The sequence below is a fragment of the Streptopelia decaocto genome, assembly GCF_964273445.1.
Source record: "Streptopelia decaocto genome assembly, chromosome: 1".
Classification (NCBI taxonomy): Eukaryota; Metazoa; Chordata; class Aves; order Columbiformes; family Columbidae; genus Streptopelia; species Streptopelia decaocto.
Genome location: NC_138663.1, coordinates 114,476,574 through 114,503,466, shown reverse-complemented (window position 1 = coordinate 114,503,466; position 26,893 = coordinate 114,476,574). Strand labels below are relative to the sequence as shown.

The 26,893-nt window shown below is 37.3% G+C and overlaps 1 protein-coding gene across 4 annotated transcripts in view; it reads left to right on the top strand.

Annotated features, from left to right (window-relative positions):
- Nucleotides 1–24,076, top strand: part of CASK (calcium/calmodulin dependent serine protein kinase) — a 206,381-nt gene extending 182,305 nt beyond the window's left edge. Inside the window, exons 18-26 of one of the 4 annotated variants that reach the window (XM_082046507.1) lie at nt 1,887–1,955; nt 3,296–3,331; nt 5,771–5,967; nt 7,164–7,279; nt 12,694–12,774; nt 12,866–12,946; nt 16,322–16,524; nt 18,723–18,806; nt 22,649–24,076. In XM_082046507.1, coding sequence (XP_081902633.1) covers nt 1,887–1,955; nt 3,296–3,331; nt 5,771–5,967; nt 7,164–7,279; nt 12,694–12,774; nt 12,866–12,946; nt 16,322–16,524; nt 18,723–18,806; nt 22,649–22,825 — 1,044 coding nt within the window. In that variant the 3' untranslated portion in view covers nt 22,826–24,076. The remainder of the gene's footprint in view (nt 1–1,886; nt 1,956–3,295; nt 3,332–5,770; nt 5,968–7,163; nt 7,280–12,693; nt 12,775–12,865; nt 12,947–16,321; nt 16,525–18,722; nt 18,807–22,648) is intronic. The other 3 variants (XM_082046509.1, XM_082046508.1, XM_082046510.1) reach the window with 3 other exon arrangements.
- Nucleotides 24,077–26,893: the final 2,817 nt, after the last annotated feature.

The following is a 26,893-nucleotide window of genomic DNA, read 5'->3' as shown; positions in this document are numbered from 1 at the left end:
TATTTCTTCTTTTTTTTTTTGTTTTTTGTTTTTTTTTTAAAGAATGAATAGCTTATTATGTCTCATTTAAACATTTTAAACTTGTTATGCTGGAGCGATTTTGTAAATAGATTTAGAGCGGATTTCCCCATTCCTCTTACATGTTGCAGATAGTTGTGGGAGTCAAATGAGCCTTTTGTTCTTCTGCATGCAGCAGAAATACACAGACCTACATACTTTGAACCACAATGATTTTACAGCCGTAGTATTGTCAGCTCTATCCTCAACCGTGTTAAAATCAAAGCAAGCATCTAAATAGCTACATATGGAACTTTCTGAAGTTCTTCATAAGTTTTTTGCACACCAAGAGTACTGGCAGCAAGATGGATAAAGTATTGCCTGTCATTTTAATTTTTCTTGATGCTTTAAAATAGCTGTAAGTGCTATCACATAATTAGTATAAGTTCAAGAATATTAGTAGAGGACCTTTACCTGATTAATGTTGTGTGAGCAGTGTAGCTTCAGTTCTGATTTTTAATTTGTTCCTAAAGGGCATTAGTATTAATAAAATGTGACAGGGATAACTTTGTTTTCTTTGAAAACTGTTTTAGCTCTTTTTTCAGCTATCCTTGATGTTATGCAAAATTACCAGACATTCTTAAATTGACCTTTAGCATGGAATATTATATCCCAAAATTCCTTCGGAGGTAAAAGGGATTTTTTTCACAGTGCATGAGTGAATTATTTTATTTCATGAAGAGGTGGCTCAGTTATCTGATCTTATGGAATTAATGACTATACAATCAAAATGGCGTGTGAAAATCTTGCTCTGCAAGTGGCTTCCTTGTCTTTGCAAAAGCCAGTCAGAAATTCCTGTCATCTTTCCTGTGGAGTTTCCCAGTGTGCAACCCTGCGGCTGCTGTCTCCTCAGTGGAGTGCAGGACCATGCCGGTAGGCTGACTGAAGAGAGGTGGCTTTTTTAAAGTGTTGAGTTTTCATAGAATCATTTTGGTTGGAAGAGACCCTCAGGATCACCGAGTCCCACCATAACCTAAGTAAGGCACTAAGCCATGTCCCTAAGAACCTCATCTAAACGCCTTTTAAACCCCTCCAGGGATGGTGACTCCACCACTTCCCTGGGCAGCCTGTGCCAATACCTGACAACCCTTTCTGTGAAGAATTTTTTCCTAGTATCCAACCTAAACCTCCCCTGGTGCAACTTGAGGCCATTTCCTCTTGTCTTATCACTTGTTACTTGGGAGAAGAGACCAAAACCCTCCATGCTACAACAATTTTGTCAAGGTTTTTTAATGTTTAATATTTTTAAGACCATAGGAATGCTGGAGGAAAAAACCTCACTGTGGGGTAAAATGGATGAGGAGGAAGAAGAACATGTCCAACTTATTTCTCAGGTGTTTGCTTCAGTGTCTTTGAGGCACTGCAGAGAGTTGCATCCTACAGAGTAGAAACTGGTCAACACTGACTACGTAGCTGAAGAAGAAGATTTAGAAGCATCTTTACAATTGAATATGTGCCTCATTCTATTCAAAGTATTGTTCAGCATGTAATTTTCAGGTAATTGCCTTTAACAAAGACACCAGTATGACTAATGGCCTTCAGCATTGTGAGTCACATGAGATCTAAGAGGTCCCAGAAGCTCTTTGATTCCTGTTTGATTGCTAAGGCAATATAGAAATAGTTATTACCAAGGATACATCAAGATGTCAAACCTGAATCTTAAACTACAGAAAACCGTTTCAAACTTACAGAGTTCATAGTGTGGAAACTTTCACTGATAAAGCAGCTAAGCACATGGTTATAAGACTGTGGATGTAACTGTTCTTTTAAATATATCTGTGTTCCTGTGATAGTGTTGTGTTGTTAATGAACCTTGTGTCTTATTTCAGAGAGATTCCCCCTCTACATCCAGGCAGTCCCCAGCTAATGGTCATAGCAGCACTAACAATTCTGTTTCGGTAAGATTTCCAGTTCCACACAGAGAAAGTGTGAAAGTTTTGTTGGTGCTCATCTGCCATTACTGTTATTGTGTGGTCAGTGGAAAATTTTGTCCTGCTGATAGAACCAAGGTTATTACATATGTAACTCCCCATTTTCTTTTTTTAAGGATTTCTTCCAACACATTCTTCTCATTAAAAGCCATATAGTGAATTCAATGTTAATAACTGTAACATGACCCTTCAGTCATCCTTAAATCATTGTTAGCGGTTTCCTCAAAACTAAGCAAAGGTTTAAAGTGGAAGATTTATTTCCATCCTGAGCTTTGGAAGCCATGTTTGAAGAAAGGATAACTGTGCAGTTGGTATTTCCAGACATTTTAGAGTCTTTTTTAAGTTTTGTGTTTTGAGAGACCTCTGGAACTTGTACTGGTTTCCGCTATCTGAGTTAACGAATTGGTGTGCCCTCTGCTGTTGTGGTACGTGCACATACTTTGTGAAACATGAGCCTTGCCTGGATATGAAAAGCAAAAGGAAGCGGCTTTAAACTGCACTACAAACCAAGCTATTATCATCACATCTTTAACACAAAGTACTTCTGTTTTGTATATGTTCAGGTAGAAAGGTGCTGTTGTTTTTTCTAAAGTATATTAATGTTAAAATTTGTGTTGCTTATCTCATTTGTCTTTGTTTGGACCAATGTAGTAATTGTACGTGCAAGTTCTTTCGGTAAGAGTGCCGTCAATATCATGAGTTCATGGGACTAGCGAAAAAAAAGAAAACTGAGTAACTACTCCTTTAACTATTAAAAAAATTACAAATTAGAAAATATTTGCCACAAGGTAAAGTGCTTATTAAGTAATACAAAGAAAAGTAATTGTGGATGAAAAATTTAATAAATTTTTGTTTATTAAATTGAATTTGTAACAGGATTAGTAGCTCTAATCTTATTCATCAGGACAATTAATTGCATTATACATTTCTAAGAATATTTTTTTAGTATTTATAATAGCCATCCTTCTCTTTTGAAAACAAGACTAAGTATTAAGTGGAAAAGGCAGTCACATAAAGAGCCTCTTTCACTTGACCGTGCTTTTGTGTTGAAGATGCTGAATTATTTCTTAAAAAGCACATTCTCTATCTGCTTAAACTTTTGACCTGCTTTCTTCAGCTTGCTGCTAAAGAGCCTGGGTTTGATTTTTCTTTAAGAAAAAAATATTTCTAAACGTGGGTCAATGCTTTATACTTTTGTATGACTTACCATTTTAGCGTAATGTAATATGAATCACTAACAAATGGTGTTGTATACCCTTAAAAAGTAAAATGAAAATTTCTTCTCCTGGGTTGACTTTATTCTGCAGGACTTGCCATCGACAACACAACCGAAAGGACGACAGGTGAATAGATATCCTCCATGGGAATTTTCATAAACTTAGCTGCTAGTGAACATCCCTGCTGTCTTTTTCCCCCTCATATTCTGTATGTGCTGGACTAAAACATTTAAGCTTGGAAAACTTGATCCATTTTTTTCATTTTTCTTTTTAACTCACTTGTTTGTGGCTAATTCAAAACAGCATTTTTTCATGTGTTCATTTGTGTGAGAGTTACAAAGTCACTGTAAATTTAACTGGAGATGTTGTTTTAGTTCAGAATGCAGTAATAGACTTACTGTTGTGCAGGGGCCTGTGCAGGTTTTTGTCTTAGAGAAAAGCTCGAATTTATACTTTAGCTGTAGTGGAGACTAGTATGACAAGTGCCCAATACTCTGAAACACTGTATTGACAAAGATGCTAAAGCTTTAGTTGGTCTATAACAAATTAATTACATTAACAAAGTTCTTCAGAGGAAAATATTAAGGATAGTTTATATTAAAAGTTCACAAGTCTGAAGATAGCCTCTTACATGTTCAGTCCTGAGGCCCAGATTCAGTAACCTCTCGTAACTTTGTTAGCTTGACATGTCACATGGACCAAAGAAAGATCTTCCCTCTCCAGAGAATTCCAAGAAAGTCCTTAAGGGCACTGCAGAGGATTCCCTATGATGCCCTTTGCAGTTTTAAGATTATTTTTTTTTTACTGCAGCCTCCAAATCAGCACATCCCATCAAATGATTTGTGATTCATCTACTGTAACTGCTCCATTTATATATATCCCTTCCAGAATCTGCCTCTGAATCTTAACCGTGGACTCAACCTCTTACTGTACCAAGGGTTTTAATAATAACTCTTGCAATTCCATACCAAAGAGTCAATGGACCCCATGATCTGTTGTCTTTGACAACCTTGTTATACTACTGTTTGGTTAAGGTGACTGGAATATCTGTTACAGGGATGGATTGCTCTCATTTTGTTTCCTGTTTTTAAAGCTTACAGCTCTGCCGTTCTTACAATTTTCTGTTGTCTTCTGAAGTTTCCAGCTGCTTGAATGTAGTCCTGGAAGGGCTCCATGAGAGACCTTCCAAGCTGTTTTGTCAGGTGTTGTTTTCTTCTTGTAAGGTATTTTTCCCAGGAGAAGAGAGCTTGTTGAAGGCAGTTTGCTGAAGGCAATATCAGAATAACGGTGTTTCTCATACTCACACCATTTATCATTACCTGTTTTTTTCAAGTGTCTTTTGCCATTAAACCACCATATTTTCTGGTAGCTTGTCATCCTTGAAGACAGTAAGAACTTTGATAACAGATACATTGCTGTCTGTAAGGAAGCCTGTAGTGGTCCATGAGCAGGCAGTATATCCTGGATAATGGCTCAAACTAGAGGAGGGACTTGACAAGAAGGAAGTTACTAGATGGTAAAAATACTGCTCACTTTTCTAGACTTCTGTTAGGTAAGGTTGAGGGGAGATAAGGGACCGGTTCAATACTGATTACTTCATAGGAAGCCAGTTACTTAAATAAACATGGTTGGTTTCTCAATATCCTATTTTTCAGGTGGCTAAAAGAAATTGGGTTGCTTGTCTGAACTCACACACTCAATGCACAACAGGATAAGGGTCAGATTTAGTTTATTAGAATTTGTGTTCTATAGTGGTATTACCATCTGATGCTCTCGCTGTAAACAGATAAAATGCATCAGGTATAAGACAGCAGTGATTAACCATTTTAAGTTATTATTCATATGTTGGGTTCAGATTGGATTACTGAGACACAAGGCAAGATTTGGTATATTATTTTAAATTGAAAAGTCAGAATCCGATTTCTTTCTGTTAACATTCCTTAGAGAATAGCTTACTCAAATCGTTAGTTTTCATTTATACAGGTGTAGAGTTTTACTGAAAAACCTGTGCAGAGAATTCTCAGATTCCTCCCAAGTAACTATATGCAATAGGTGCAACACAAGCATTCCTATCTAATCTAAAAAAAGTTACCAAATTTTCAGTCTAAATACTAAAGATCAGTAAGGTAGCCAAAGTCCTTTATACGGTCCATAAAAATTTCCTGTTATACAATTTTTTAAAACATATCATGGGACTTCAGTTGGAAAATACGGTACAGTTCAAGTTGTAAGATACTGGCGTTTAGTCTGTAATGATTCATGATCCTTAATATTGATTTGTGGGACTCTATCAGTATATTACATGTGTTCATTTTTGCTGTGCAGGTTTTACAGTATATAAAAGACATGAGCTTGCAAAAAAACATTGTGTGTCTCCATCATTTGCTGGCTGTTTTTTTTTTCCTTGTTTCATTTTCAACTATCATTTATCCATTTGCCATTCTGTTTCTTCCTTTGCTTGTTGCAAACAGTATATGTTAGCTACATGCACAAATTTTCAGCTATTACTCTTATTACAGTACCAGTAATAAAATTGCATTGTCTTTTATAAACTCTTTTTTATAGATATATGTAAGAGCACAATTTGAATATGATCCAGCAAAGGATGACCTCATTCCTTGCAAAGAAGCTGGCATCAGATTCCGAGTTGGTGATATTATCCAAATCATTAGCAAAGATGATCACAACTGGTGGCAGGGTAAACTTGAGAACTCCAAAAACGGTACTGCAGGTCTTATTCCTTCTCCTGAACTTCAAGAATGGTATGACTTAAGTTTTTTGAATTTAGCTTTGCTTTTATTTCTGTCCTTCATGTTTGTCGTTGTATATCTAGTTTTTGTATTTTTTTTTAAGTATATATTGCCTCCATTTGTGTGGCATTAATTTTTTTTTCATATATGCATACAAAATGTGGTTATATTAGAAAAATAAATACCTGTGTTAATAAACATCGTTTGTGCTTTCTGATACACTATAGGAAACTAGGATCTATGGCTACATACAGATTGTTTATGTAAGGGGCTCAAATTAAATTCTAAACACTGTTTTCATTAGTGCTGCTATATGCAAGTGCTGCAGGAATAAGGTGTTAGCAAGTTGTCAAGCACAAAGGTCATTAAGGGACTTCTGGGTTTTTCTCTCCTTTTCCTTTTTTATGTGAAAGCCAAAGAGTAGAAAGAAACCACAGTGCAAAGATTTCTGAATGACAGATTCAATGAACAGTAGTGGCACTGGGTACCACAAAAGCAATGCAGAGCTCTTGCAGAAGCTGCTTAGTAAATATTTTAAATGTATCAGCACAAGCTCTGGCAACCAAGTCCTGGGCCATGAATGTTATGGCCGTAACTCAAGAAAGTTTTATCAATATGGATAATCCAGCCCAAAATATTTCATACAAGGTTTGCTATGTCAAAGAATTAGAGTGCTGGAAAGGATCTAACAGCACCTATGCCACCTGAACTGACTAAAGGAGATTTTGCTACAAGAGAAGCAGAGGTAGACAGACTTCTCATTCTATCTCAAGAGTTCCCTTGCAAGCCCTGATGCAAAGGAGACTTTGGTACACATTGCAACAGGAACATGTGCAATGCTTCCTCCTAAAGATGGGCCTCAAAACAGTTCCACAACACGACTTGCGCTGAAGTAATTTAGACCATAGTGGCCTTTTCAGACCTCATGCGCTTCCAGTTTAATCTGCTGCAGAGTGGTCTACAGCCATTTTAGTAGCTGCCCTTCTTCCCATCCTCACTTGATCTGCGAGCTTCAATGATCTACCACTAAGAAGATATTCTTTATATCAAAATACCTCTGTGCTTTAAGTCATCAAAAGAAAAGTTTTGGAAAGTTTTACTGTACTCTTGTACTACTAAAAAGTTATATTTTTCTAATACGTTCTGTGTGTCTTTTTTAAAAATTCATTGATTACAACAACAAAAATTTTGTCTCATCCATATACCAGGCGAGTTGCTTGTATTGCCATGGAGAAGACCAAACAGGAGCAACAGGCCAGCTGTACTTGGTTTGGAAAGAAAAAAAAGCAGTACAAAGACAAATACTTGGCAAAGCACAATGCAGGTATGAAAACAAATGCAAGTATCTTTAAAGATGAATTTTTTCCAATCTAAACCTTGCCATTAATTGTTCAGCTGGCACTGTTGTGTAAACATAATGAGTTACTTAAGAAAATATAAAATTCTAATTATGTCAACAGTACTCTGCTTGTTCTTTGCTATTTAAACATATAGCCTATTCAGTGAGAGGCAAGCTGCCACAGAATAAATGCATTGTAATATATGCTAATATAGGCTTGCATTGTTTTGGTTTTTATATTTAAAGGACCACTGGAGACCAACAAGATATTAATTTTGCAATCTGTATAACTGCACTGTGCTCTACAGAAGACTCTTCCGTAGCATCCTTGTTACTGTGTGGTGATAGTTATAGATTATATACATGAAAACATCACAAAACGCCACTTTTCTCAAAGCGTTACAGCTGGAATTGGAGTAAGAGCCACTGCATAGTCAATCTGTTATTTACAGTTACCAAATAGAAAAAACTGTGGAAGTTTATCCTCCTTGCCATGATTTCTGCCTGAATCCTAGGTTTTGGATTTCTATTTAGACTGCTGAAAAGTAGAATTGTTTTAGAAAATTATGGAAGTAGAAGTCTGCAGAGTAAGAGATCCTTGCTGAGCAAAATTCATCAGTTTTAGTAGTAAAGAAGGAAGAACCTTTTGGTCATGAGCAGAATTTAGTTCCTTTCTTCTTTTAATATAAAATACTCAATGTGTTAAAACTGTTTCTATTGGTTTTGCATTGATATCACATGCTGTAGTGATAGATTTTTTGGTTGTGATCTCTTGGGAGACTTGCAGAGATGTTTATTGGAATTAAAAGATACACCTTTCCAAACAGGGTGATGAAAGTATTTTATATATTTCATTAATTTCTGGCATTTGTTTCAGTTGCATTCTCAAACTTACTAATTAAGCAATATAAATCTGTATTTTCACATTTCTTATTACCTGACAGTCCATGTGCAATATCAGAGTTCATAATATATCAGTACTACAGAATTTATATTTACTTAAAAGTCATTTGCAAATAAAATCCAAGGAAAGTCTAAGAACAGTAATTGTCAGTTACACTCCTTATTTCATCGTCACATTTAGGATGTTCATAGTTTGATACTAAATTACTCATGACCCTAAAAAACCTTCTGGATTATTTCTAAATTGAGACAGCTGAGAGATTGAAAACTTTAACTTGTTTCCTTCCTTTTGGTGGTTTGACATTCTGGTTGCCATAATGTTTCTACTTCATTGCAGTAGCACTAAATCATGTTTTCCTAATTATGACCTTAACAAAAACTGTTGAGAATAAACCAGATTTTATGACCCAAAGTCTTTGAAAATAGTAGTTTAAAAGTATTATCAGTTGCTCCCAGCATACATTCCCACAGCATTGCTACTCCCTTCAGTTGTGCCAGTATAACTTTGCATGGCTGTGCAGTTAACTGGATTAAGTGAAGAATGACCCAGCATAAACATTGATGATGCTTCTTTAGGGCAATTACATTTCTTAATACAGTTCACAGCGCAGTTACATAGTTAATAATGTTAGTGTGACTAAGCACAGTGTGCTACAAAGGAATAAGCAAAGGAAAGAGTATGGCTAGGGAAGGAGAGGGAGCAGGCAATACTTTAGGAGCAAAACTAGCTCAAAGACTTTGTATCAATTAAATCTGTGAAAGGAAGATAATCTAGGCTTTCCTGCCTTGAGGTAGGGGGGGCATTTTGCAGAAGGTTGATAGCACTTTGAGTCGCAGAGTTTGCCTGCCTTAGCACTTGCCACCACTGGTCACTTTACATCAGAGCACAGGTTTTGCCAAAAATTAGAAACGTTAAAAATTACCATAACTACCATAAAATAAATTGTTCTGTTCAGAATACCATCTGACACTTCCCCTCCCCCCTAAGAAGTAAAAACATTAAAGAAAGTGCAGACTAGAATCAAGAATTCTCTTAGAAATGTGTATTGATCATAGTGTCCTTGAGGTATTAAAGGTGATGCCAGTAACATTCCAGGGAATTATGCCAAATGTAGAATCATAGAATTGTTTTGATTGGAAGAGATTCTCAGGATCATCGAATACCAACCATAACCTAACTCTAGCACTAAACCATGTCCCTAAGAACCTCGTCTAAATGCCTTTTAAACACCTCCAGGGATAGTGACTCCACCACTTCCCTGGGCAGCCTGTGCCAATGCCTGACAACCCTTTCTGTGAAGAATTTTTTTTTTAATATCCGATCTGGACCTTCCCTGGCACAACTTGAGGCCATTTCCTCTTGTCCTATCACTTGCTACTTGGGAGGAGAGACCAACCCCCTCCATGCTACAACCTCCTTTCAGGTAGTTGTAGACAGTGATCAGGTCTCCCCTCAGCCTCCTTTTCTCCAGGCTGAACAGCCCCAGTTCCCTCAGCTGCTCCTCATCAGACCTGTGCTCCAAGGATATAAAGAGGTTCACTGAAATGCTACGGTGCTTACATGAGCTTAACTAAGGTGGTACTGAGTTTACCTTCTCTAAACTGCTCTCTCCCATCTGGTATTGGTAGCCAGAAATATGGCAACACTGGCTTTTGCAAGCTTTCAGTGCACCTATCTCAGAATATAAACCAGATCTTTTCTTCTCTTGGATCCAAAATAAGTATAACTAATTTGGAACTGAGCAATCTAATCCAGATGTCAAATGTTGCTCTTACAAGAAAGTAGAATTCATTTATCTTATGTCTTATATCTTAGAATAAAATTTAATAAATCATTTAGCAGTATGTCATCTATTTGGACTTTCCTGTTATTTTTGTCCTAGAGATGAGGCTGAACTGGAATGCTGAGAAATGACCTAGTAAAATATTTTATGGTCAACTAAGATGTGTGGCTAGCTAATGATTTGAGAGTTTATGAAGTAAATAATTGAATATTTCAGTTGCCTTTTATAGTTAAAAGCAAATATATTCTCTGTTACAAGAAAAATATCATCCCATTTTTCATTCCTCCTGACATTAGAGTATCATGTCCTTCAAGAGACAACATCATGATCTTACATCTTATCATTGTAAATTCATTTTCAGACCAACGCCCACAGTAAAAAATAAACCTTTTTCATTATTAGGTTCACTGACATTTTTAGAAATGCTCTAGATATATACTGCAGTGCTATCTAGATATAGTTTTTGTTTATTTTACTGAAATGTTATTGGAGGACTTCATAAAAGAACACTCTTTAGAACATACTAGAACTATGCTTTCTGTTATACATAATGTAGAAAATTGCCAAGCTTTTACAAAATATGTTTATCATTTCTTAATGTGATTTATTTGCCTTGTGTTTAGACTATTGCATGGTAAAGTTTATTTTGTGCATATACTTTTTATTTTACTAATATACTACAAGCCATATCTCAATGACCCCTGTACATTTTTCATGCTGTCTTACTCCCAATGGCCTCTGTGCATGTAAGTAACCTGTCAAGTGACAATGCCTCTTTATTTGCTTCTTACTGTTTCCTTTCAAGAACTCCTTTTCTTTATTAGCTAGTAACACAGAAGCATTAAACTTCAGTCTTTAAATGTGCCCTGTATTCCTCTTATCTTGTGTATATTCAAAAATTAATCATTTTTCTTTTGCATTTGAAAACCCTACAATCATTAGTTACCTTCATGTAGACTGAGACACATCTTCTCCATGCTGCTAGTTTGTGGTGAAGGCATTAATATGTATCATTTCTGTTGTTTGTTTCTGTTGTTTGTATCTAACATAATGTGGTTTTGTTCAAGAGGAAAATAAAGGATTGATTTTTTAATTATTATTTTTAATGGGAACAGGTTCTTGCAGGCCTAGATGGTTAGAATGGTAAAACTGATTAATATGTTGTAGATCTTCAGCCCTTTCTAGTATGAAATGAATTATTAATTAGTTTAAATAGTGTGAAGTTGCAAAAAAGACAGTAGTAAGAATCCCATGTTTGTAGGTTTGCAGAATGGAACAAAAATATGACTAAATTCTTGCTTGTAATATTTGGGGAAAGGTTGGAAGAGACTCTTCTTTAGGATGAAATTCAAAATGCTTCAAATGGACTAGGAAGTTTTCATATCTGTATCTTTTCGGGGTCTTAAGGAGTTGAGTGTCAATTCACTAATTTGTAGTTTGACCAAATTGAAGTAGCTGTACTTTTTCTTTAGGGTAAAAAGACTGCAGTTGAATTGAAAAATCTTCCCTATAAAAATAAATACATTAAGTTAAATCCTTAGCTTTAGTACAAAGAGCATGTGCTTTCTGGTAGGCTCCACAGTCTTAATGCTGATCTTGGTGGCTGGGGACTTCTGGAGCAAGCAAACTAAAGCTCCTGCCACTGTCTGCTTTCCAGAGGAATTTTGGATAGGGGGGAGGGATATATCCAAACTCGTCCTAAAGAGGGATGTGATATAGCTGAGGCGAATACACCAGCTTAGGACTTGGAAACACTCAAAGAATCCCATACTTTAGATGCAGTCACTCCTCCCTTCTTTTCATAGCACACGTAAATACAGAACTGAAAACTCTTCTTTGTTATTCTGCTCACAATTGCTGATTTCTGAAATCTTTATAAATATAATTCACTGCCTCCTGGCTTCTTCCTTCATTAGAATTCTGCAAGGATTCCCACAGATGTTGTGTTATTCAACACAGGAGGAATAAGCTGGTTTTAATGAACAAAACTTGATTTGTCAATCATTATATACCTTGGCAATTGAAGATAGATTGATAGACATAATGGAATTCATCCCATTTCAACTACAGTTCAAATTATTTTTGAAATAGTACTTTTACAATTTTTCCCTAAATATGGTGGAGATTCTTTTATGTAATGCCATCATTTTTCATTAGAATTCTTCATTCTGTCACAAGTGTTAAAAGCATGTCAATTTAATGAGCACATGTGTTTAAAGAGAACTCTAATTACAATCAATATGGTCGTAGTTTTGAAGAATAAATACACAAAGTATTAATACTCTTCTCTATACATTTCTCATAGATCTTGTTAAAAACATTATTATGGAAGCATCTCTAGTGTAAATAGATGTTCTCATATTGTATTCATGTTGGTCACCGTCTACAGATTTTTCTTTAGTATTGCTATTTCTTAGGAATGCAAATGTGAATGGCATGCCATTTTAGCTAATTTTTGTGGTTTGCTGAATAGTGCATGAAAGGACATGTGAACTTTCCTGAGCATTTCAGTAGCTTTCTTACTGCTTTTTACCAGTTTTTAAATGATCACATTTGTTAAAATTGCATAATGAAATGGTTTTATTTTCTGTAACATCTTACTTTGTACTGTAAATCTAAACCATGCTAAAATTATTATTTGTAGCACAATTAATTATCAACCTTAATATGCCTTCTTTTCTCATCCCTATGGCGGTTTGTTTTGTGTTTTAGTGTTTGATCAATTAGATCTCGTCACGTATGAAGAAGTAGTAAAACTGCCAGCATTCAAAAGGAAAACACTAGTCTTACTAGGTAATTTTGAGTTATTATTCTGCATATAACAGCATCGTTTTGAACCCCTTCTGGTGGAAAATTCATCATTCATTTCTGTGTTATGGTTTAGGTGCACATGGTGTTGGAAGAAGACACATAAAAAACACACTCATCACAAAACACCCGGACAGATTTGCCTACCCTATTCCTCGTAAGTAGCAATGTTCAATGTAGTGCAAAATTGTTTGTAGCATTATAGACAACATGTATACCTTATCTGAATGTTTTAGGTTACTTTTCACAACCTCGCTTTGAAGACTAAAATAACCTGAAGTTTCTAGAGGTGACAATAAGAAAAAGGAAAAGCAATTAATTAAAAAGCAATCACTCCTTACAAGTGGGTTGTTACAAAGAGCACAGAGGTGTGTTTTACCTTCATGAAAATCTCTAACAATACCGTGGCAGGAATTGCATATCCTACTGCATTGTCTTTTGGAGATGCACCCTTTTTCCTCAAGCTAGGCATCCTGAAACAAGAGCATCCAGCAGCTGAATCTGTCCATTCTATTTCTGACTGTCTTCAGAAACACAATACATGGCTCAGAAGTGACATGGATTACCATTATACATTCTTTGTTTTTTCTTTTATACCTTGCTAGTGCTTTACTTTAAAATTGCACTTTGGTGTTTTCCTAACCATAAGGATTTTGCTTTTGCTAAAAACCATTATTTTTAATAACTTATTTGTAAACGTATTTGGAAGGGGGAAAGGATTAGCTTGCTGCTGATTTAAGTTTCTCAGGCTTGCTTGCTCAGGAGTTGGACAAAGACAAGTGCCAGAAAAAGGAAAACAAAAAGACCTGGGAAAAGATGAACCATTAGATCACCCCAGCAGCAATGTGAAACTGCACTGTGTGTAACATTGCTGTTTATGTCTAGACACTAAAATCCTGGATTAGACACTTGAAAAGTGCAGTGCCAGGAGTATGTGATGTATGTTGTACCTAAGTTATTCAGTACAGACAAGATTATACGGGTAGAAGGGAGTAGTAACCCAGCAAATACGTTCTCCAGTACAAAGAACTAAAACAAAGAGTAATAAATGTTTTACAGTATGCTTTTCAGCCAGTCTCTCTCAAGTACTAACTGTATTGCTGTGGGGAGGTAGAAGCTGAACTAGTAATAGCTGTTTTGTTTTCAAATGCCTATTAAAATGGATTCACCTATTCTGTGATGACCATGCCTCAGGTTGCCTGCATTATGTTCCTGCTCTGTGGAAGCACTGAAGTTGCTTCACTGATTACATAAGAAGACTAAACTGCAAATCAGGATGAAATTCAGGTGCTTAAGCATCAGTATGATGTTTAGATGCCTGGTTTAGACATGGCCTGACCTCCAGACCCACTCCAGAAGATCAATGGTCTTCTTTAACTCCTGTGTTACATCTGATAGTCATATGGGGATGTTTCAGATTTAAGGCATTTAGGGAATTTAAAATAGCACTTTATGCGGGTGTTTAGAGACCCAAACTACTTGCTTGTGTTATGAAAAGATCATATAAAATATATCACATACACTTCAAGTATTATGTGGTCCTAATCTGTCTTTCAGCTGACTCTAGGTAATTGAGTTTATTCTCTCCAACTCTCAGGGATGGATATTACGGCATTTTCTGCATTTTTTTACAAAACCATGCTAGCAGTAGGTAACTTTTAAGATGGGCCTTAAGTTGGGTGTGGTGTACTGGGGAATGCTTTATAAAGAAATTATCTGCCTACTGAAAAACTGATCGTAAAGGTCATGTCACATACAATGGTAGTTAATTAAAAGGATTAGTAGGCCATACATCTCTTACCATGTAGGTCTGCAGAAGCAATTTATTTGAAAAGTGTGTTATAGCTAAGCACCTTTCATCTCTCTTGACCACAAATAATCAGGCCCTCACCCACATTTTAGGCTTCCACTTCCACACTCAGAATAAAACCTCACAAGAATTCAAGTGAAAAAAGGAAAATACAGAAGTGTTTTTAGAAAAGAGAAGGATCTGGGGGTTATGCAGGAGTATGTAAGTTCAGTAGAAGTAGGGCAGCAGTGGTATTATATGGTTTATATAATCCCTTGTTCTTGGATTTCTTAAAATAATAACTATGGTGTATAGTATTTCTCTAGAACTTTTCATCTTTGAAATATGCTAATTAATCCTCAGAATATTGCTAATTAATCCTCAGAACAGTGATAGGTATAATTAAGTATAGAAGATGAGTTCAATTTTTGATACCTTTTTTGAAATTATGATAGGGTTGTTGGAAGAGATGGAATTAGATTGGGAAGGGTTGTGGTGTTTTAGATATGTCACCACCATAAGTGCGATAGTGGAAAAATCCAAGTAAATCAGTTTGTGAAGGACTGTTATAAGAAAAATAAGCAAATGGATATTACTGTGTCTGTGGGGAAGAGACCAACAGAGAATCACAGAATGGTTGAGATCCTTACCTCTGGAAGTCACCTGGTCTAACCCCTCTGCTCAACCAGAGCCACCTAGACCCAGATGCCCAGGACCATGTCCTGATCACTTTTGAGTATCTGAGGATGGAGATACCACCACCTCTCTGAGCAACCTGTGCCAGTGCTTGGTTGCATTCACGCTAGGGAAGTGTTTCCTTACATTCAGATGGAAGCTCCTGTGTTTCAGGATGTGCCCGTTACTTCTTGGCACCACTGAAAAGAGACTGGCTCCATCTTCTTTACACTTTCACTTTAGATATTTGTACTCATTGATGAGATCCTCCCTAAGCCTTCTCCAGGCTCAACAGTCCGAGATCTCTCAGCCTTTCCACATAGGAGAGATGCTTTAGTCCCTTAGTGACACTTCACTGAACTCTCTCCAGTCTGTCCATGTCTCTCTTGTACTGGGGAGCCCAGAACTGGACCCAGCACTCCAGGTGTGGCCTCACTGGTGCTGAGTAGAGGGGAAGAATCACCTCCCTCCAGCTGCTGCCAATACTTGGGCTAATGCAGCCCAGGACACCTTTAGCACTTCATTGCCACAGGGGTGCATTGCTCATGTTCAACTGAATGTCTACTAGGACCCCCACAGGGCCTTCTCTGGAGAGCTGCTTTGCAACTGGTCACACTCCAGCATGTACTGGTGCATGGGGTTGTTCCTCCCCAGGTGTAGGACTTGGCACTTCCCCTTGTTGAACTTGATGAGGTTCCTGTCAAACTGTTTCTCCAGCCTGTCAAGCTCCCTCTGGATGGCAGCACGACCCTCTGCTGTATCAGCCACTCCTCACAGTTTTGTATCATTGGCATCCTTGCTGAGGGTACACTCTGCCCCAGCCTCCAGATAATTAATGAAGATGTTGAACAGGAGTGAGCCCAGTACTGGTCCCTGGGGCAAAATGGAAGTGTTAATTGAATTGTTGAAAAATCATAAAAACTCTGAGATCTGGCCTTTGCTGTTGAAAACAGCTGATTTGGTCTTAAAGTCATGATCAGGTAAAGGTTATTATCGACCAAACAAAAAGCCATATATAAGCTTAATATTGCTTTTGTACTGAAAATATTTTGTGTTTTGTATTTTCAGACACAACCCGACCTCCAAAGAAAGATGAAGAAAATGGGAAAAATTACTACTTTGTATCTCATGACCAAATGATGCAGGATATATCAAACAATGAATATTTGGAATATGGCAGCCATGAGGATGCAATGTATGGGACAAAACTGGAAACAATACGAAAGATCCATGAGCAGGGACTAATTGCAATACTTGATGTAGAACCTCAGGTAACTAATTAGAAGTATATGAAAATGAGACTCATCACAAATCCTTCAATCATATTTTATTGAGATATATTTATTTTTATTGATTGCGCACTGGACAAGTAATGAATACAGTAACGTGGAACAAAAGTCCCTGGAACACCAAGATATCCATTTGTGAAGTAGAGTTCTCGTATTCATCTGGTTAGAAGAACATACAGCAGAAGCAAATTCATAGCTTAGCTTGGTATGCAACCACTAGAGCTTGAAAATGTACTTACTGTGTAAGTTTTTAATATTTTAGTCTCACCTCCAGTGAAATGTATCAAAACAAGTGATTGTTATTGCCTGCCAGGAGTAATGTTTCAGTATTTTCACACATTTCTCTTTGTTGCTGTTTTAGATGGTAATCTTGTTTCTAACTGACTCTTGGCTCCATATCACTATTGAGCGTGGTCAATCACCAATACCAATCCTGTTTGTACAATGACCAGATCAGTGTTGTTACTTTATAAACTCCTTTCTCTGTTGCAGTATTATACTTTTTGGAAGGGGGTAAGGAAGGAAAATCAGTCTCTGAAGAAGCACTAATCATTCGTTCATTCATGATATAAAATCTTCAGTGGAAAATTGTGATACATTTCATTTGAAACATCCATGTAGTCCTGACTTTCAGTTCACAGGGTTGTCTTTATATATTTTGTTAAGTGAAACAACATGAATATGGACAAATGTGATGTTTATATTATTCTAGCAGATTGAAGGAAATGGAAGAAAAGACACAATTGTGATGAGTGTTATCTATTTAAATTTGCTGCCTTCTTTCTTCTTTGTGAATGGAATCAAGAAGTTAAAGTTCTTAAAGAATTTCATAACAGAAATAAGCTCCCTGACTAAATTATTTAGGACGGTTAATATAGTAGGCTGGTGTGGTGCTGTTCTGAAAAGTAAAATTCCACGTTTAACAGTTTTCAGGGAGAGAAGCATTTATAGTCGGTTCAAATGAAGCAGCTGTTAAAAGCAAACTCTTTTGATAAACCTTTTCACATTGCATTATTCAGAAGCATTACGATTCTCAGAAGCCATTTTCATCTTTGTTAGAACATAACATTTGGTAACAGCTGCCTTTTCTACACTTCTTCCAGCACGTGTCTAGCAAGCTTCTCTCTTAAACAGCTTCCTCATGTATCCACCTCAGCTCAGTAAGGCCAGCCTGTGGACTCATTCCTAGTTATCTTACACTACGTGTGTTTGCCCTTGGGTACTCTTAGTTATGTGAGTTTTCTCGACTTTCACATATGGGGTTTATCTATTGTTTGGAGAAGACTGGCATAGATGATACATATAGGTGGGTTTCAAGCAGCAGAGATGAAAAACTTTAGCTTGGGAAAAGGATGAATTGGGTTTTTTTGTTTGTCATGTTTTTTTCAAAAAAAAAACCCCACACCTTTGAAGAAGACAGGAAGCGGAAGGAGCAAGAAAAGACTGACCTTTAGTAGTTGTACTTTATCTTGTCTATCCGTTTGAGTTCAGCTGAGGCATGTTTACTTGCTGTCCTGCACTTCAGTCCAGCTTAGATCTGTACCAGAGTTTCACTTACGGCAGCTCTGTGTGTTGCTCCATAATTATGACTAAGTCAACTTTTTAAATGGGAACTCTTCTTTTGCATAGATGATGTTCAGGGGATTTGTACTGCATTTACTGCATTAGTGCTATGCTCACTTTTTCAAAACTTCTGTACGCTTACTTCCCACAACACATTTTCATTTGTTTCATAAAATAGTAATAAAAAAGTGTTGTGAGGTAGAAAAAGTCAGACAAAAAATTATATTCTAACCAGTATTTATTCTAAAATACAGTTGTCTCTTTTACCTATTTACTGCATGACTTAATTTTTTTACCTGGTGTTAATCATTCAGTTTAAATGCAAACAGAATTCTCCACCCTGAGACTGTATGGGAAGCGGTTCTCTGAAAATGCTAAAGCTTTAATTGTCTTGAAAACTCACTTTAATTAAGTATAAATATACGGTTTAACCAGCAAAAATGTAAAATAATGCAAAAAGTGTCTGTATTACTAAGGTCTTGATTCCAAATCAGTTAAAACCGAATACCAGTGCTGGTAAATCATGATTTTTTATCTTCTGCTTGTGTGATAGAATTTATTTCACATTGCTTGTTGGGGGATGCTTCTGAACTATCTGATGTTTTTTTTTCACCTAGGCATTGAAGGTCCTGAGAACTGCAGAATTTGCTCCTTTTGTTGTTTTTATTGCTGCACCTACAATTACCCCAGGCATTAATGAGGTATGACATGTTGCAATCTAATGTCCTATCAGAGAGAAAATTAAGGATGATGTTCAAATATGCAGATAAGACTCTTCAGTTTTTTCCTGGTGTGTAAATGGAGAGGCAGAAAGACGGTTGTATGGCAGCATTATTAAGTCGATTGGAATGTATTTATTGTTTATTAACTGTTTTTTCTAATTCAAAATATGAACTGCGAGCAGAAGGATGCACATGATATGCTCTAAAAATACATATTCTTTTATTTCATTCCCTGCCCTAGCTCAAAGATCCATTTCCAAATCCTTGACAAATTGTTAGCACAAATTACTGAACTCTGAGCTGCAGTGTCAGCACTAGATTACAGCTGGCCTGAACTAAGGAAATGGTTGTGCGTGACTGCCATCATCCCACCTTTATCTTTTCCTTTTTTCTATACAGTAAATATATATCAGAAATAGCTTTATTAATTTCAGACTGTTCTCTAATAATTGGCAACTTTGACCAAAGAGGTAACTGCTTGTGGAATAATGTTCAGTACTCATGGAGGCCTGTACCCTGAGTGCCTATTTAGTTTTTATAGAGTACCCGCTCTGCAGTTTGTTGCTGATTTCAGAGGTTATATCAAGCAATTCTGGATTTAGCTCACAACAGGGCAAACAGTATTCATACAAACACCTTATCTGCTCAGCATTTTTCAAACCATGATATAAGGTATTTAGTCAATTGGATTTCACCATGAATCTGTTCCAGATATCCTATATACCTCCTTGATCACGCAAAAACAGTCAGAAGCCTGATCTCTACAGCCTGTTTCTAAAGAAATGTAATTACAATACCATAAGTATGAAACTATGACATCACTGCAGCAGCTTGCAGGGGAATAAGGAACCAGACAAACATATTTAAGTGTAAATACCGTGACTTATTGTTAAAATAGCAAGTGGAGAGTGAAAAATATTGGCCTCAAGCTGCAATTTTATTGGCAGCTGAGGCAGTCTACTAGTTCCCTGTTGCTGAACAGATGCTTTCCTGGTACACCGGGAACAGGATGGAAATGTACCTGTTACAGCAGTGGTGGGGAAATATCTGTTCATGCCAAAGAAATAATAGTAGAAGGAAAGTACTGTGTTCTAAATATTTGCATTCATGCTATAAAACTGTCTTTATTGCAAGCTCTTGTGCTCTGTGCACACAGGTATTCACTCAGGCTCGTGAATTGCTGAACTGGGGCCATGCATATAAAGCATGCTAATTTATGAATCAATTAAACTTTAAGAAAGGGAGGGACAGGTAATGATATTAGCAACAGAAATTACCCGAATACAGTGTCCTGTTTTCCACGGTTTACTGTGCTGCATGAAGGGAGATACACTAATTGTGTCTATGTGTTAGTAGCCTGCGAGGCGTCAAACAAGGGTGGAGAGTGTTTCGTATTTCCCATTCATGCTTCCTTTTTGAAAGGTTCATTTGCATAATGAGTATCCCTTTCTGTTTATCCTTTTATCCTTCTTTGTTTATTTTATGTACACTTTTTGAGAACATTTCTGTAAATGACTGTCCGTTTTCCCCCCTTATGTTTTCTTAAATTTCATCTTTGCTTTTCTTTTCATTTTCCTGCACTCGTACTAATTGTACATAGCTGCCAAAATGGTGCAGAAAATTGCCTGTAAGTACCAGCTAGGGGCTGACAAGGTAGTCCTGGTTATTTCAGTAGTTTTAGAATGTAGATATGCTTGTTCCCATTCAACATTACTCTTGCCTTTGGAATAAAAATTTAATGTAATAATTACTTCAGAGACCTGTGTTAAAATTATGTGCTAGTAAAAAGAAACCAGAGAGTAAGATTTCTACTTTTTCAGCTTTTTGTTCTGTCAGTCACAGTAAGATACACACTTGGTGAAAAAAGTTCTTTCTTGTATTTGGAGCAGGTAAAGATGACGCTGATGGGAAATCTGAGTAGCAGTTAAATAGCTACATGTGAATTAACAGTCCTAGGGCTTCATGGAGGTTTCTCAGGTTGTTTTAGCCTGTGCCATGAGATTAAAACTCTCTTAAAGGTGCTATATGGTCTTTTGCCAAGACTGGTTTTAAAATATAAAATTAATCTTAGCTAGGTATGTTTAAAGCACTGAAAATATTCTGCTTGGCAAGTATGATTCTTTTTTTCCCTTTGTAGGTTAATTTAAATAGAAAAGTTTAAATATTTAGCTGATATAAATTAATGTTTCTTCTGGAATTTATGAAAAGTTGGCAGTTTACCTCACTAGGTTTTTGGCTTAAAGACACTGGGCCATACAAAATGTTCCACAAATATATTTAATATTATTATTCATCCATACTGTTCAATTTGTTAATAGCATAAATTAAATTTGCATGCACTGGTATCTTCTACGGAGGCTCCAGGCATCACTGGTGATGCATAAAGGTCCACACAAGGATCATCATCTGTACAGAAGTGCGTGTGAGAAGTATTTGTCTGACTTTGTTTGACTGAAATTTGTAGTTATTATCAAGTGAAGGTGACATTCCCCCCTCGTTTGGGGCTGCAGCGTCAGGAGAGAAGCAGAACTGTAACTTGGGTACAGAACTTCTCCAGACTTGGTTGGTTTCATTGCTACAAGGAAGGAGAACTGTCTCGGCACAGGTTGTTCCCTTCAGAGGACCTGAAAGCCACTGTTCCACAGCTACTTGTCACCGTAATTTCAAATACTTGAGAAGTTTAAATAACAAAAAAGGATCAAGTCTCCTTTTAGGTAGATAAAAATCTGTTCCCAGAATAATTTCTTGTGAAAACAGCCATAGGCACTGTGCCTGTACTTCCTGCAGCCTAAAACTCTGTTAGAATAAAGTGTATCCTAGTTGACTGATCAAGTAGGGTGACCCTATAGATACTACAGATCAGCAAGAATCTATACTGTTCATATTTAATTTTTCCCCATATCGATCCCAAACTTGAGGGGCAGGAAGCACTTGATCACTTTCCTGTGGCTATTTCAAGGTTCCTGAAAGCAGCAAATGATATTTTTTTAATTTCTAAGAGAATTTGCAGGAAGATAATTCAAACTTATAATTGCTGCAGAGCCCTAGAAAGAAGCTTTTTGCAATCCTGCTCTCTGAGAAAGGCCGAGCTCGCTAACGAAGCCCATAGCTGCCGCATTGCTGGCCGCACAGGCTCCAGGACCGCATCCACAAAGCAGGATGCACATCTTTCTGTGAGGGCATCGACACAAAGGTGTGGAAAGACCAGTTTGCTGTCGCTGGCCCTTCTTGAGCATGAGCTGTGTGGTTTCTCTTCAGGGCCTCGCACTAGGAGGTGCTGGAGATGGCATGCTCTGAAATAGGAACCGCAGAGAAATGTAGAGTGAAAACTTCCTTGTCAGTAAATGATTATTAAAGGAAGTGGACCCAGCAGGCTGATGTTGAGCAGTAAAACATTACCAAAACCAGGAACTGCTAATACCCAACAATATACCCTCTCCTGTTTCTCGTGTTCTTACCTGGACCTAGGCCATATAGCTCATATTTGTGCACTTTGTACGTTTTATTCATATGTGTTCTCCGTTGTTCCATGTCTGTGCTGCTTTTCTAAGCTTCCATCCTCTGCCTTGCTTTTTAATTGTAGACCTGAGTTTTGTCCCAAGTAATGTCAATAACTGAGTGCTGTTTGAATGTCAGCTTGAAGAGACAAATTGTGCCATTTCTCCTGTGTGATTTCCATAGATTTAGGTGGGGGATCTAAGCCTCCCTAAGGCTTTTTTCCCATTTCCTTCTCTGTAAGTAACAGATAGCAAGCTGTTGTAGAAGGGTACAAAAAAATCTAACTTCTCTCTCTCCCATTTTCTTTTCTGACCGCCGAACAGGATGAATCTCTTCAGCGCCTGCAGAAGGAGTCTGAAATCTTACAGAGAACATATGCACACTACTTTGACCTAACAATTATCAACAACGAAATTGATGAAACTATCAGGCACCTGGAGGAAGCCATTGAGCTTGTGTGTACAGCCTCACAGTGGGTCCCGGTCTCCTGGGTCTACTAGACCAGTCACGAGAGAATTCTAGAAAAAGAAAAAAAAACAAAAACCAACAAACCCTGTCATAACTGGGAACCACCTCATACATGGAAAACCTCTTCGTTATTGACCTTGTGTCAACAGGTCTTGGCCCCTATAGACTACCTAGATGTAGTGTGACCTAAATTTATAACTATTGTCATGTCCGAATAGATAGGAGGAGGGGGAAAAACAAATTAAACACTAATTTAAAGAGACAGTATCTTTTTTTAATCATTTCTCCTAAACTTTAATAAAATGTATCTTTACATATATGTATTATTCAGTCCTTTGGAATGTTATATTTTTGGAAATCATAGCTTTTTATTTCAAGGACCCCTAAAAACTGCACAAAATAGATGCTGCTTTCTATAATCTATTTTAATAGTAATAATAATATGGTTCTGTTACCTTAACTTGGGGGTGGAACACTACATTCTTTTTAGAGTCTGATTTTATGGATTGGAATACTTTGCTTTCCTTTATTTATTTGAAATAATTAGTCTAGTGGTTACGAAACAAATTCATAAATTTTAAAGGCCTTTCTTCGCTTTTTTTTTCCTAGGATAGTATTTTTAAGTACTTTTGTGTAACATCCAGATAATGTGATACTGTCTCTTTGAAGAACTCTGTAAAACTTTTAGAGATTTGAAATTGGGTCTTGACTCTTAATGCATGTGGACAGTCGCAAGCGTTCATGCCGTTGGTGTATCTGTGTTGAAAAAACCTGTAATCTACAGCAAAGTACATTCCGTTCATGGGAACACGTACCCAAGGGAATAAAGTAAAATATTATTCTGACTGAGTTGTAAACCTATGCACATCCCTTGCATTTTGGGCAACTTTATAAAAAACAAACAAACTGATTTTTATTAATAATAATCATGTAGTGAAATGTGTTTGTAATTTTGTCTCAATTTAATTTGTTGTAAGGTGGGAGGGGGCAATTACTGGTTTCACCATTTCAGATCTGTGTTGTCTGAGAGTATTAACGTTTTAATTAAGTTTAAGGAAAAAAGCTGATTTTTAATATGTATGTAATTGTTAAAAGATGCACACATTTTAAAAGAAAATACTGTGCAATGAAGAAACCAGTTTAGGCATTGCGATAAACTGACTATTCCAAAAGACTCATCTACAACAGCCCTGTAAATTCCTTTAAAAATGGTAATTGACTCTACAGTCTGACCAATTTTTTTTATTTTAAATATACTTCCTTTTATGTGTTCAACAATTAAATGGTTTTGGGTCCTTCATTTCATTGCAGGGAGTTTCAAGAACAAATCAGTGACTCTTGCAGTGAGAAAAGGTTTCTTAAAGTGTGTTAAGAGAAGGCCTCGGTAGGGGCACAGCCTGTGGTCTGTTCCAGGAGCTCTGCTCTGCCTGTACCAGCACAGGTTGAACTAATTTAGAATTAGAGCAGAGCCAAGGAAGTTTAACCCTGTGCACACCTGGTGTTTTGTTTCCCTCTTCATGCTCTCACTGGCCCAGATGGTTTGAATTTTTTCTAAAAATGCTTAACAGAAGCAAGCATTGCCACCAAGAGATGATTTATCTTAAGAGCTTGGTTGGCTGTGCTGTAGTATGAAGTTCAGTGTTTGTATTAAAATGCTACAGTGTTCTCAAAGGATTTATCCTCAAATTTCAACTATCAGCTGTAATTAATCTGTGGGCTGTTCCAGTTGCTTGGGACCACTGCACCTGTAATCAGAAAAGGTTCTCAGCGTCGAACATTCATCAAAGGGTAATTATCATGAAGTGCATAGATTGCTGATTTTTCTCCTGCCTACTCCTACTGCAGGTCTGGTGGTCAAATCTCTATTCCTGAAAAATCCTTAGGCAAAACCTAGGTCCAGCTGGGCATCCCAGCCAGCCAGGCCAGGCAAGGTGTTTATTTCAGGCAGCGTTCCCAGCACAGCTCACAGCATGCAGCGCAGAAAGGAACTTGATCCATCGCTTTACCCCACCTGCTGAACCCATGTACGCCACAGCTGGAATCACAGTCCTGTGACTGCGTCCCAAAATGTGTACCGTAACCGTGTCCCTGGAATCTGTAGTTGGCAGAGTGTTGGACACTAGTCGAGGAGAAGCTGTGTGGGCCTCCTGTAAGCAGGCCAGCAAGTAAGAGGGAACCTATCTGAGTACTAGTAGCTGTTCATCTGTTCTGAATTTAGCCCCTGTGAAAGGGGATGGGTACAAACTGTGAACTATTTTAGTAAGAGGTAATTTTTCAAGTGGTCATGCTGTGTCATTTTAGTGTGGGATGAACCTTAGGAGGTGTTTCTGTAGGTCAGCTGTTGCAATGGTAGAGGTACATGCGAGCCCAGCTCATGGAAGTGACAGGTTCATTCACTCTCAAAACTACCTCTTTTCCCAGTAAAGCACAAAGATGAGAAGATCTACTGAAAAGCAAGCATGGGAGTGTTTCTGATGTTAGAAATACAAACTTCTTTTCTGGTAAGCATTGGTATCTGACTTCAGTGACACGTGCTTTTTAAATGTTTATGACATGAAACAGGTAAAGTAATTTTGATAATTTGAGTATAGTCCACCATAAATGTTTTGACTACACACTTTTGACTCTGTTAATGTGAATTTCTTGCAGCTCCTGTGTATCTAGCATGTAAGGAAAGAAAACTCATAGGGCCCCTGAGGGTGGTTCTGCCTTACACAGATGACAATAAGTAGTGATTTAATGTAACTAATATGCTTTTCTTCTCTTAAGTGGAGCTACTATGCTGTTAATATTACACAAAGGAAAGACTAATTTGGAGAGATTTGGGTCTTTTATTCTCACTGTATAGCCTTTTACCAAGAGACAAGAACTGTAAAGCACATCAGTTAGCATACTGTCCTGCGTCTACTGCAGACTGTTTTCCTTGTAGAAACCTTCAGTAGCAAAAAATTAACTTGGAACCCACCCTGGGCTTTAAGTCCAGCTGAACTACCAGCCCAGGACTCTTCAGTCTGCCCAATCCACACACCTTCTCCGCCTCCTGCTCTGCCTAAACCCTTCCAATGCGTCTCTGTTACCTGTGCGGTAGGTAGAGGGCAGAAGGCTGCCATAAATTCAGCTGGAAGTTTTGTTTCCACAGGGAAGACTCATGCAGGTACAGAGCCAATGTTACAATTTTTTTTTCAGTCTCCAAGTGGAGAAGGGTCTTCCTAATACTGTAAATATCACTGCATAATTTAGAGCACCTCTTGAGCTTCTCTAAATGTATGCTAAATATGACCTCAGAAGCAGCCCCGGGACTGGGAAGAAACAAATATTTCTGTTTGCCCCCCTTTTATACTTTATTTTTGTACAGGGGCTGATAGATTTTTAACGAAAACTTGATCATATCAGTGTACTGCCTCTCAGTCTGACTGATGCCTGTGATTTCAAGGTGTTAAGTTGGTCCAATAAATGTTCATTAACCTCTGCTTCCATTTACTTAATAAAAGTGCACTAGGTTATTCGGTGTCTCAGAGTGCATGATCATTGCATGGAAATGGTAACCTGGTTTAGACAATCTTGGCCACTGTCATGCAACCCACAGCATGCAGCTATTTAAAATCAGAGGGACATTTTAAATCTCATCACCAAAACTGAATTCCTGCATATGTTTTAGCATTGGTTTTATTTCATTTGGCTCAAGAAAGATTCTGTGCCACTAGCCTATAAGTGAAAATATCACTACCTACTTCAGAAACGTTGTTAGCGAGGTTACTGATTTGATTCTGAAAGAACAACATAGATGAGATGTTACAGCCCGAGCAGCATTGAGTTGGAGCGTGTAGTTCAAGAACTGGATACCAGGAGCCATTAGGAAAAGTTAGTGCACAGTCTAACTTCAGTATTGCATTTTTATTCTTTAATGAAATAATTTCAGAATGCTAGTATTTGAAAAAATGTTTGAAAACGCTGCAAAAGCTCAGGTTGTTCTTTGCAAACCTAGATGGAAATATTAGATACAAACAGTTCTGGTTCCAGTCTCTTCCACTGCAATTAGTTCTCAACATCTTTAATGAAGGCAATCAGAACTCAATTCAGGTTTTAAAATACTTGGAAGA